Raw genomic sequence first — 12,821 nt, forward strand, 5'->3', positions numbered from 1 at the left:
TAAAGTAAATCATGTTTTAATGTTTCACTTATTAATATCACAGACTGGAGCTTTGAGGTATCTGTACTTTACTTAAGTACATTTTACACTGTGTACTTTTACTCTAGTACATTTGAGAGCAGTGTCTGTACTTTCTACTCTACTACATTTTTGAACAGGACTGAAAAGTAAAAGTATTTTTCTGCTGTTTATTTTTAACACGTTTATAATTTGAACAAAACAGAAAAATACAAATAAAAACAAAATTCAGCTTAAATTCTTTATCAAAATCTCCACATTTGAAGCTTTAAAAGACTCAAAATATGTGTGAAATACTTTTACTTTTTACTCTAAGTACATTTTTGAATAGGTACTTGAATACTTTTACTTAAGTAGATTTTTTTCATGTGATACTTTTACTTTAGTATTTGTAGCTGGTTGTAGTACAGTTCTACTACACAAAATTCTGCAGTATTTCTTGCTCCTGTATCTGTACTTTTACTTAAAGTACTTCTTCCCCCTCTGGTTGTAGTACAGGTCTACTACACAAACTCCTGCAGTATTTTTTTCCTCTAGTATCTGTATTTTTTATTTAAGTAGTTGTAGTAGATTTTTTCATGTGATACTTTTACTTGAGTAAGTTTTGCTCCTGTATCTGTACTTTTACTTGATTTTAATACTTCTCCCCCTCTGGTTGTAGTACAGTTGTACTACACAGACTCCCTCAGTATTTCTTTATATTTTTCTTTGTTTTTCTTTGTGTATTTCCTTGTGTCTTGTCCTCTCTCTCAGGGGCAGGTGTCCCGGGACAGTCCAGGTGGGAGGGGGGGGGGCTTGTAGCGGTCAGGGGGAGGGGGGACAGTGGGACAGACAAACAAACTTCCCGTCATGCCATTTTCCATGTGCCGCTGGGGGCGAGTTTGCGCCTCCAAAGAGCGCAGCTATTTTGAAAGTGACCCTCAGTCCTCTGCGCGCGCGCAGCTGTCAGGAACCATGACTGAAGATGACGGATTCTGTGGTCGTGGAGGGATACGCCAGACTCAGGGACGGGAAAAAGGTCCTTACTCTGTAAATGCGCACTCGGACCTGTCCTCTGCGCTTTATTTAAACTTTGTGTTGTTTTTCCGCAGTGGAAATCGAGGTGGATCGTGCTGCGTAAACCGTCGCCTGTCGCAGGTAAAACTCTCATGATTCACACAAACACAGAGCAGAGGGTTTAAAGTCTGCGCCACGTGCCACACCGAGGCTTTGTGCGTAAACAAGTGCGCACGGAACTGCGTCACGACAGAGACGCACGTGTTTACTCTGATGTAACAGAAGAGTTTAAGAGGCTCCAGTGACAGGTCCGCTCTTATATTCACTTATATTCACTTTATACAAACTTATCTGCGCTGATCTGAGCTTCGAGCGCGTCCGCACAGCCCCAGAGTCAAACCGCCTCTGTCACAGTTTGTGCGGAGGTTTGTGCGGCAGTAGGGGGTTTGCGCTGTGGTGCAGAGCCTTGTGCGGCTGTAGAGCTGCACATTCCGCACAGGTTTGCCTGTGATCCGCATCTTTGATGTGCTGTTGGCTCAGCTGTTTGCGCTCAGGCCTCAGCTGTGCGCGTGAAGACTCGTGTGAAGGAGAACGGCTCTCAGAACGGCTCTCTGTGTTTGGTCAGTTGACACTTAATGTTGCAAAAAGTGCTAAAGGCCCTGATGCCCTGCCACATTTCAGTTACACTTGATCATAAACAGAATCTCAGTTCACTGCAGCTTTAGGTCCAGACTCAGAGTCCAGAGGTGCAGCTGTAGGACTCGTCTGTCATCAGTGTGTGGAGGGCGTGGAACGCTCCTTCTTCTTCTTCTTGTTCTTCTTGTTCTTCTTGTTCTTTTTGTTCTTCAGACAAAGCTCTGAGCTGAGTCCATGTTCCTCATGTCCATGATGGAGACATGTGTCCTTTTGTGTCCACAGATTGTCTTGTGCTGCTGGTTTATAAAGACAAAGCGGAGCGTTCCCAGGGGGTCAGAGAGAGGGTCAGTGTGACCCTAGAGGACATCTGCGGCGTCGAGACGGGTCAGTGCTACGAGGGCGCGGCCTTCACTCTGACCCTGCTCTGTCTGAACCAGTGCGCCCTGCTGGGCTTCGACTCCAGGGACGTCCTGCTCGGCTGGGACGCCCGGCTCAGATACAGCCTGGGAGAAGGTGAGACTGAAGGGTGAGACTGAAGAGTGAGACTGAAGGGTGAGACTGAAGAATGAGACTAAAGGGTGAGACTGAAGGGTGAGACTGAAAGGTGAGACTGAAGGGTGAGACTGAGGTGTGAGACTGAAGAGTGAGACTGAGGCGTGAGACTGAAGAGTGAGACTGAGGCGTGAGACTGAGGCGTGAGACTGAGGCGTGAGACTGAAGCTGAAGCTTCATACACACTACACACACGTTACATATACACACATGTTTTATTTATGCATTTGAACATATAAGTGAAAAACCCCAAAACACTGTCCGTTTATGGGCTGAGGTCCTTTATTCTGATACACGGGCCGATCAAAGTACTGTTTTCTGAGCACGTACTTTTACACTGCGTTTCATGATATTATAGTGTAAAAAACACGACAAACAGCTTTATTTTTGTTGCTGTTTGTTTCTCTCCATCGTTTCACTGTTAGAGCTGCGTTTCTTTTTTACTTTCTCACTGATCTGTGCAGCCCAACGATCAAATACCTCCATGAAAACTAACTGTAATCTGACTGTACCACGATACAGTTACTCATAAGTATTCAGAGTGTGTATTTGGAGTACGTGTGTTCAGTTACAGGTGGAGTCTGACTCATGGTTTACTCAAAGGGAACAGCAGCCGAAGATAAAAGATTAAACCACCTCCCTGAACTCAAGACAGATCATAGAAATACTACTGAGAAAAAGTACACGGTATTAAAGGTGATGGGCCCGCCCCTTGCTGGTCTCCATGGAGATTAAGGACACGCCGATCCAATACTAGTATCAAGTATCGGCTTTCAAATATCAGTTCATCGCTCGTCTTTTAAACTGATAAATACGACTTTTTGACCCAGAAAGTCTCATTATGTTTGGATTTTTTTTACACAAAACTGTTCTGTAGTTACACCAGAGATAAGTAACAGTTACACAACATGTTTAGATCAGTTTTGTTTCATTTTATTTTAGTTTAAAGTAAATAAATGTTGTTTTCAGTCTGTACTCTGTCCCAAAAGTGAATCAAAACTTATTTCAAAAGGAGAAACTACGATAAAGGTTCAGTGCCATTTATTACTTTTTAAAAACTTTCTGGTTCTTCTTAAATGTTTAAAGCCGTCGGAAAAAGAAACCAACAAAATAACAAACCCTGCGCCCGAAAAACAAAGTAACAAATGAAAAACGCACAAAATACACAACGAAAACAGAAAGAAAACGAGATGAAAACAGGACGTTCCAGGACAAACCACAGTCTTAAAGATGCAGTGTCGTTATCTGTTTTCAAACTGAAAAAGCTGGTGCATCCTTAGTGAAGATGCTGTTGCCGTGTTCGTAATGTTCCGCAGTATGGAACATTTATTTGTCTCCACGGCGACAAGCGGCAAAGTCTCAAGTTTAATTAATGTGAAGTTTTTTCCAGTTGCTCCAGACGGATTAAACTAAGAAAGTTTTGTGATTTAAGACGATAAACTGATTGAGCAGCGAAGTGGAGGATCTGAGGTGGAGGCAGGTTTGGTGGAGCGAGTGGAGACGTAGAGCGCACAGGTTGGAGGCAGGTCTGATGGTGCAGCGGTTGGAGACTTAAGGGCACAGGTTGGACTGAGGGTTGGTGGAGGAGCGTTTGAAGGGCACAGGTTGGAGGCAGGTTTGATGGAGCTTTTAGAGACACAGCGTACAGGTTGGAGCAGAGGCCACAGGTTGGAGGCAGTTTGGTGGTGAAGCGTTTTAAAGGGCACAGGTTGGAGGCAGGTTCGATGGTGGAGCCTTTAAGGGACACAGGTTGGGAGCAGGTTGGTGGTGCAGCGGTTGGAGACGCAGAGGTCACAGGTCAAACACACTCATTTGTCGTTGTTTCCTGTGACCTGCTCCTTGTATAAACCTCCACATATGTTTTCAGTCAGTGCCTCTGTGTGTGGCCCCTGACACTGGAGCGGGGCCAAAACATCACCTGCCAGCACGGGCCCCCTGCCAGGACGGGCCCCCTGCCAGGACGGGCCCCCTGCCAGGACGGACCCCCACCCGGTGTCCACACTCTCATTGTCGCACCAAATAAATCTGACAACAACGATTTAAAACCATGAGATTAAAATGACAAGTTTATGGAGCATTTGTGGATCAGACGTTTGGACGATTTCTTTGAAAAACAGTGAACCTCCCACAGAGAAATATAAGCCCCGCCTCCATCTGAAACTATGACATCATCAGATACTAGAACGTGAACGCAACCTTTTAACAGGAGTTTACGTTTGTGCTGTAAGATCGTACTGTGTGGACACTTCAGTCAAAAGTTTGGACACACCATCTTAAAAACGCACAGGAGACATCAGAAATATGACGTAACAAACATGGAGTTATGTCGTAAAGCAAAACGTTAAACAAATCTACAAAATATTTATGTCGACAAAACAGATCCATGATGTGGTCGTCCAAAAAACACAGTTAAAACGCAAGATTCGGTGAAAAACTTTAATAACTTCGCAGGTTATAAAGTTTCCGAAATGGGTTTGAAATAGAATTATAGGTGTTGCTCTTGTAGCTGACCAGCCCAGAGCTTTCAAACTTTTAATATATATATTTTTTGGATGGAAAATGAATGAGAAATGTGTTTCCGGAACCAGAATTTAAGCAAATATCCTTAGACTGTTTATATAAATGTAATAATTTAACAGTGGAAATGATTAACGACATCACAGTTTTAGTGGTTAATGTGTAAAAAGTAGATTCAGTCGTTATATTAGTATTTGTTTGAGGTTACGTCATCGTTTAAGGCCTTGGACGGACTACAGACCGGACTGGGGTGCTCTCGGGTCTCTTCGTGTGCTCTTGGCGCTCGTCGCTCTTCCCGTTTAGTTTCCCACAGACTTTAAGTTGAACACAAAGACGTTATTGATTTGTTCTTTGGTCCAGAGGCAGAGCAGGGTTTCCCCTCCAGCTGTACGCAGCTGTTTGGACACATCAGTGCAGTGGAGCGTTTGTAACTCTATATGTCACTCTGCATGTTCACCCTTCACACACGACTCTGCTGTTACACACTCCGGCCACAAGAGGTCACACTGTAACCCTAGACTCTTTGTACCGCCTCAAAGCCCAGAGAAAAAGAGAAAAACAGGTTAGAGAGCGTTTAAGGGAAGTCGGTAGTGCCGTGTACGTTTTTATTCATAGTTTTTCTGTCTATACTGTTTATATTTTGTATTTTAATCAATTTTAATGTAAGATCTGCCTTTTTTTTGGTCACATTTTGTTTTTAAATTACCCATATTACGCCGTTTTCTGATCTGTTCTAATGTTTCTTCATCACAAACAAACCTGGAGTTGTGTTTTTTTTTGTTTCATTCACACGTTTAACGCACAAACAAACTGCAGATTTAGGCTGAGTTCTTCTCTCAAACTGAAAACACTCTGTTCCACCTTGTGATGTCATCGTGTGGTGATACAGGAAGTGCTCCACTGTGTTTTTAAACTCCACACACCTTCATTTATAGAATCATTTGGATCATTTCAGTCCTGGAGTTGTCGCTTATCTCAACTGAACTAAAGGTAAAAGTAGGAGGAGTTAACTTGAAAACTACCACTTGATGACATCACAAGGTGGAACAGAGCATTTTGAGCTTTGTAGATGTTACAGGCTAATAATAAAGTGTGACTCAAACATGTGTGAATGGGAAAAAAACAACTCTAGGTCTGTTTTTGAGTAAGAAACATCATTAAAACATGGATTAAACCTCACAAGGGTCAATTTTGTGTAATATCGGCGCTTTAACTATTATTACTCTCGTTCTGTTTTGCACCAAATTGTCCAAACCAATTCCTAGTTTGGGAATTTTGTTCATCAAGACTAATAATAATAATAATAATGCATCGGATTTCTATCACTTTTTAGACGCTCAAAGACGCTGTTCATTCACTCCATAGTCACTATTTTAGCCACAGCTGCCGTGGGACAGACAGAAACGAGGCTGCCAATCTGTGCCATCGCCCCTCCCCTCACGTACACACTAGGCAAACTGGGTAAAGTGTCCTGCTCAACGACACAACAGCAGTTTTTGCCCCTCGCGCCTCACACTGATCCTGATTCTAACCTTTTTGCAGAAGAACGTTCAGTAAAACCCCGTGTGTTCTTCAGTCCACAGGTTCTGTGTGGTCGTTTTACCCGGGACCAAGTTGGAGACGGGACCTGCCACTCTCCACCTGTGTAACAACCTGCTGGCCCTGGCTCGGGACGTCCCGCCTGTCATCATCGGACACTGGAACCTCCCCGACCTGCGGCGCTACGGACCGGTGCCCAACGGATTCGTGTTTGAAGGAGGCACCAGATGTGGATACTGTGAGTCTGATTCTCGTTTATGCAGATGAAACGGAAACTGATTTTTGTCTTAGAATGACTCGGATTTACTTAAACATTTATGTATTGTGTCCTTGGGCAAGACACTTAACCCCCATCGCCCCCTGGTGGAAGAATGTGAGTGGTTCCTTGACGTAAAGCTTTTTGAGAGACTTAAACGTGGAAAAGCGCTGTGGAAAATTGCCCCGTTTGCCCATGAACATAACAACAGGACGCTGAAATCAAACCACCAACCTCTAGGTTTATGGGTAAACGCTTTAATCGCTTTGTACGCCCGACTGTCACAATGATAGATTCTGAATAAACTCCTCGATAAACAGTTATAGTGCCACATAACAGCCCCAAAAGCAGATGTCAAACGGTCACATTTTTATACAGCGCTTTTCCCTCTTCGTTTTGATTCACAGATTCAGATTTTTCGGCTCTGATACCGATTCTGATACCGATTCTGATACCGATTCTGATACTGTAGCGTTAAGCATCAGCCGATATCGATAGCGACTAACACCAGATTGAAAACAGCATTTATTTCCTAAAATAAGACAAAACTGACCCAAATGTTTCTGTGGCTGTTACTCATTTCTCAAATAACAACAGACCCGGTTTGTGTAAGTAAAAGTTGAAACATTTTGAGACTTTCTGGGTCAAATACGACTGTTATTACATCTATTTATATGTCCAACCCATAAACCAGAGGAGCACAAACTCTTTTCACCGAGGGCCATATCTTGAAAAAACAATCGACATGTAGAGCTACAATTAATACAGTGGATAATTCAGACGGTGCATTGAACATAGTTTTGACTTCATACTTTAAATAAGGCTTGATATATTAATATTAGACAGTGAAATGTGATGTAATTTAGGTTATATTGGTAGATTTACTCAAATTTGCCATAAAAAGTGACTGATTATGATCAATCGGGCCAGTTCAGCTGAGTCTGAGGGCCACATTTGGTCCCCGGGCCATAGTTTGAACACCCCTGTCATAGACTGTTTATATAAAAGGACATAGCTAACGTGCTAGCCGCCACGTTCCAAACAGGAAGTGAGCATGTGCACACTTACAGCTCCATCGACTGTGGCTCCAGTTCACTTTCTATTGAAAAACTGTGTCCTCTCTCTGTCTCTGCTGCTTCAGACTCATTCTGGTCTTAAATGTTCGTATTAACCCTCTACATGATCCTGGGGTTTTTATTTCACTATTGTGTCTGTAAATCAAGATCTGAACATTAATAACAGACAAATCAGGTCCTTCTTTCCCCGAGGTCGCCCCCGCTAGCCTTAGCAACAGGTTTGATTGACAGCGTTGCTAAGCGCCCGCTCCCTGCTAAACCAACGGTGCGGACGAGAAGGGGCGTTACCTTCAACAACCTCGCTCTCGATTGGCTCTTTGGTTGCTATGATACTCACGGTTGATGCTCTGCTCCAGATTAGCCCGTACAACTGTTAGCCTCAGTGACGTCACACTCACTTCATACCGTCTATAGTCCAACCAGGATATCGACTGAACCGATATTTGGAAGCCGATATCTGATCCAGCACATTTTTCAGTATCAGCTCGGTGCATCTTTAGTAACGAAACATGTCTGCACTTTTACTCAAACTCAGCGCAGACGAGTGTCCACAGTAAACCAGAGTGACGTTTGTGTCTGTTGTGTTTGTTGTTTGTTGTTTGTTGTGTTTGTTGTTTGTTGTGTTTGTTGTATTTGTATTCGCTCATCAGCGCAGCAGACGGGGGAGATGAGTTTTTGTGTCTTTCTCAAACACTTGACATAATCAAAGACGTGAGTCACGGCGGTGGCTCGATAGTGAGAGAGACTGGGAGGAGCGACTGTGGCAGAAGAGCGTGGGCAAAGTGACACGTGTGGATCGAGTCGGTTGTAGTTGGCGTCATTATGTCGTTTTGGTAGAAAGAGTCTAAACCTCGACAGTTTAAAGTATCAGATCGTGAGGTTTGAAATTCATGGACATAATCGAGAGTTAGAGGTGTCAAAAGTATCAAAAAACAGATACTAATCGATTCTAAAACTAGTATCGAAACTAGAGACTCGTTTGATACTGAAAAATTCCCATTCACAGGATAGAAATTAAACTTTCCTGAAGCTTTAGCGTGATCTCGAGCTGTATCTGAACACGTCGTCGAGGCTAGCACTTATAGCGGCTAATTTATGATAGCAACTAAAGAGCCAATCCAAAATGAGGCTGTTGAAGGTAACGCCTCCTCCCGCCGGCACCAATGGTTTAGCAGGGAGCAGTCGCTTAGCAACGCTGTCAATCAAACCTGTTGCTAACGCTAACAGGAGCGACCTCGGGGAAAGAAGGACCTGATTTGTCTGTTATTAATGTTCATATCTTGATTTACAGACACAATAGTGAAATAAAAACCCCAGGATCATGTAGAGGGTTAATACGAACATTTAAGACCAGAATGAGAAGCAGCAGAGACAGAGAGAGGACAGATTTTCAATAGAAAGTGAATTGGAGCCAGAGTCGATGAAGTAGGACGTGCACATGATCACTTCCTGTTTGGAAAGTGTTTTTTTGTTATTTTCGTGGTATCAGAATCAGTATCGAGTCTATTGCTTCGTCTTGTAATTGAGTTTGAAATTTCAGTATCGTGGGAACATTTATACTCTGTGTCACTCGTGTTAAGTTTGGTACCTGCTCGTCTCCATGGAGATGTCATTGCTTTGCTCAGAATGTTCCACCATGGAGCCAAACTTATCTTTTTTCATTCATTCAGTTTTATTCATGGGTTTTATTGCTCCAAAAATACAGTGAAAAAACGTTCTCACTGTGGACTGGGGGTCGCCTCTCCAGAGATCTGAACTGTTGCTTGGCCCAGTGTTAGCGCCTTTTCTTCTAGTCTCCCAGGAGATAGAACATTTTAATGCCATACTGTGGAAAATTCTGGGCAAAGCACTTTTAAAGAGCCCATATTATGCTTTTTAATTTTCCGATCTATTTTCTAGTGTAGTTTCTTCATCACAAACAAACCTGCAGATTTAGGCTTTTAGTTCTTCTCTCAAACTGAAAACACTCTGTTCCACCTTGTGATGTCATCATGTGGTGATACAGGAAGTGCTCCGCTGTGTTTTTAAACTCCACACCTTCGTTTCTAGAATCATTTGGATCATTTCATCGCTGGAGTTGCCACTTATCTTGACTGAACTAAAGGTAAAAGGAGCTGTTGACTTGAAAAAAACTACCACTTCATGACATCACGAGGTGGAACAGAGTGTTTTGAGGATTAGAACATGACCCAAAGCTCACAAGAGTCAGTTTTGTGTAATATGGGACCTTAGATTGCAACATAAACTGCTAAGAATATGATAATACCTCTATAATTACCTATTTAAATTATAATTACAGTGATAAATCTTGCTATAACATGAGTCAGTGGTTGGGGCATGTTTCTCGTTCGCTGGATGACGTTGAGTCTCTGTCGGTGATGTCTGCTCCTTCGTGAATAATTGTGTCTGGAGATTTATGGAGGAACAAAAACAGAGTGATTTGACAGCAGCTGTTTGGAAGCTGCATCTATTGACACTTCATTAAAAAACATTAAACTCCATTTTGAAGCCGTCCCCAGAAGTTTCCATCGTACGTTTTTCGTCATGTTTTGGACCAGTTTAAGTCACGTTCCTCCACTTTGTTTTATATCTGACATCTGGACTCTTACGTCTTCATGAAGCAGAGGGAGGTTTGTTTTAGTGTGTATTATGGGGAGCGCTCTCGTTTGCAGATGGTCTGATACGATGCAGTACCTTCGTTTGTCCTTGTGGTGGAGTCACGCGTTATAAACTTTAATGAGACGGGAGTTTTGCAGCTGTGTTTATTACTGTTCATGTTCGATTTTTGATTAGGTTTAGTGTCGATTAGGTTTAGAGCTGCAGAAGCTGTCGATAGGTCTGGGTCATGTGACAAAGATACACGTTGTAACTTTTCTAGCGAAGAATTTGCCGCCCGCTTGTCTCCATGGAGATGCTACTGCTTTGACTTTAACATGAGTCAGTGGTCGGGGCATGTTTCTCATTCGCTGGGTGATGTTACGTCTCAAAAATACAGTGAAAAATACAGGGAAAATCATCACGTTATGTTTTTCCCTGTTGTTTCCCTGTTATTATCTGAGTTATCATTTTAATTCATCCATCTACACATCAAAATCTGTTTATAATCTGATTTCTGAACCTTTAATATTATTTGAATGACATGTAATCTTCTAAATCTTCTCAAGAAGACCATGATCAGAAAAAAAATAGATGATTTGGCTTATGTTATTTAAATAATGTTATAACTCCAAAAAAATGATATTAATCACATTTTGAGTGTGCATGTAACACAGACGTATATATAAATGGATGTAGCTAACCTGCTAGCCGCCATGTTCCAAACAGCAAGTGATCATTTTGGTCTTAAATGTTCGCATTAACTCGCTCGACATGGTCCCCCTGTTTTTATTTCACTATTGTGTCTGTAAATAAAGATATGAACATTAATAACAGACAAATCAGGTCCTTCTTTCCCTGAGGTCGCTCCTGTTAGCGTTAGCAACGGGATTGATTGACAGTGTTGCTAAGCGCCCGCTACCTGTTAAACCAGTGGTGTGCGCGGGAAGAGGCGTTACCTTCAACAGCCTCACTCCTGATTGGCTCTTTGGTTGCCATGATACTCGAGGTTGGAATTTCAAATATGCAAATCGGCTCCAAACTCGCCGCTATAACTGTTAGCCTCGTTAGCTTCATTTGGAGTCGAACGCTGTGGGTGACGTCACTCATTTATTCCACTTCTTTACACAGTTGTGATCGTGACACATATTTCTTTAAAAAATCAGTGAATTGCCCATATTTATTATTATTATTTCAGAGTACTGAATTCTGAATACATTTACATTTGAGTAAAAAATAAAGAAAATAAACAAAAAAACAACAACCCTCAAAACAACTAAAAAGAATTATAATAAAAATAACAAAAAAAACCCAACTCAAAATAACAAAAAACAAAAAAAATTCAAAATAACAAAAAAACAACAACACTCAAAATAAATAAAAATCCTAACAAAAAAACTAAAAATAAATAAAAATAATAAACAAAATAAACAAAAAAAACTCAAAACTATAAAGAATAATAATAAAAATAAAAAAACCCTCAAAAACAAAAAAACAACTCAAAATAACTGAAAACACAAACAAAAAAATTCAAAAGAACAAAAAAATATATAATAAAAATACAAAAAAACAAAAAATAATAAAGAAAATAAACAAACAAAAAAACCCTCAAAACAGCTAAAAAAGTAGTACTAGTATTATTATTATTTCAGAGTACTGTATTCTGAAAACATTTACATGTGAGTAAAAACGCAGCATAGGATTAAAAACAGCTTAATGTTTTTTCACTGTTCTGTTTCCATCACTTAAACTACAACAGGAAAAATCACAGCTGCCTCACCACAAGAGCTGAGTTTTTTATTTTTTATCACAAATTCTGTTCAGTTTGAAGCTTAAACTTATCAAGAAATGTATCAGACATGTCTATATATTCCTCTGATTTTATAGAAGTAACTGTAATCTGAAATGAAAAAGTATAAAGTTACTATACGTACGTGCTTTTCGTGCATTTATTCAGTTTGTGCTGTCTTTCTTGCATAAATGTGTTGGGTGCAAAGAGTGAAGCAAAGAGTGAAGCTTGTTTCTTACACTTCCCACTCCACAGAAAGAATCAGTGGAGTTATTTTGGTTTTTCTGCTCAGACAAATGGCCTTAACTCGCCACCTGCTCCTCGTCTCTGTGGGGTTTCTGGTTCTGTTTGCTTTGGGTCGTGCACCTGAGGCTTTGACGACTGAGCCGATCCCACAAACTCTCTGCAGGTTTTCAGATAATTGCGCCAAGAGGGAGACCGTGCATCATTAGCACTCTCTCTCTGACCTTTGAACCCAGGCCGTGCGGAGGATGTGATTGGCCGCGCTGTTTTCTTTATCCTGACAGTGAGTTTACGATCACAGACGGGTCAAGAGAGCGGGACCTCTGCTCCTACGAGGTCGTTACCGGAATCAGAAGACGGATTAGGAAGAGATGTGGAACACGGAGTGCACTTCTGGCTCCATCGACTCTGGCTCCAGTTCACTTTCTATTGAAAAAGCTGTAGCTCAGACTCGTCATTTTGCTCTTAAATGTTCATATTAACCCTCTACATGATCCTGGGGTTTTTATTTCACTATTGTGTCTGTAAATCAAGATATGAACATTAAAAATAGACAAATCAGGCGCAATCTTTCCGCAAGGTCGCCCCTGCTAGCATTAGCAAC

General features: G+C 41.6%; 1 protein-coding gene across 1 annotated transcript in view; it reads left to right on the forward strand.

The window, feature by feature from the left end:
- Positions 1-955: 955 nt before the first annotated feature.
- The window catches only part of LOC117386113 (protein Dok-7-like), a 28,456-nt gene continuing 16,590 nt past the window's right edge, over positions 956-12,821 (forward strand). Inside the window, exons 1-4 of the mRNA XM_033983422.2 lie at positions 956-1,036; positions 1,110-1,155; positions 1,933-2,163; positions 6,296-6,496. Of these exons, the coding sequence (XP_033839313.1) occupies positions 983-1,036; positions 1,110-1,155; positions 1,933-2,163; positions 6,296-6,496 (532 nt within the window). The 5' untranslated portion in view covers positions 956-982. The remainder of the gene's footprint in view (positions 1,037-1,109; positions 1,156-1,932; positions 2,164-6,295; positions 6,497-12,821) is intronic.

This window comes from Periophthalmus magnuspinnatus, chromosome 18 (genome assembly GCF_009829125.3).
Source record: "Periophthalmus magnuspinnatus isolate fPerMag1 chromosome 18, fPerMag1.2.pri, whole genome shotgun sequence".
NCBI lineage: Eukaryota > Metazoa > Chordata > Actinopteri > Gobiiformes > Gobiidae > Periophthalmus > Periophthalmus magnuspinnatus.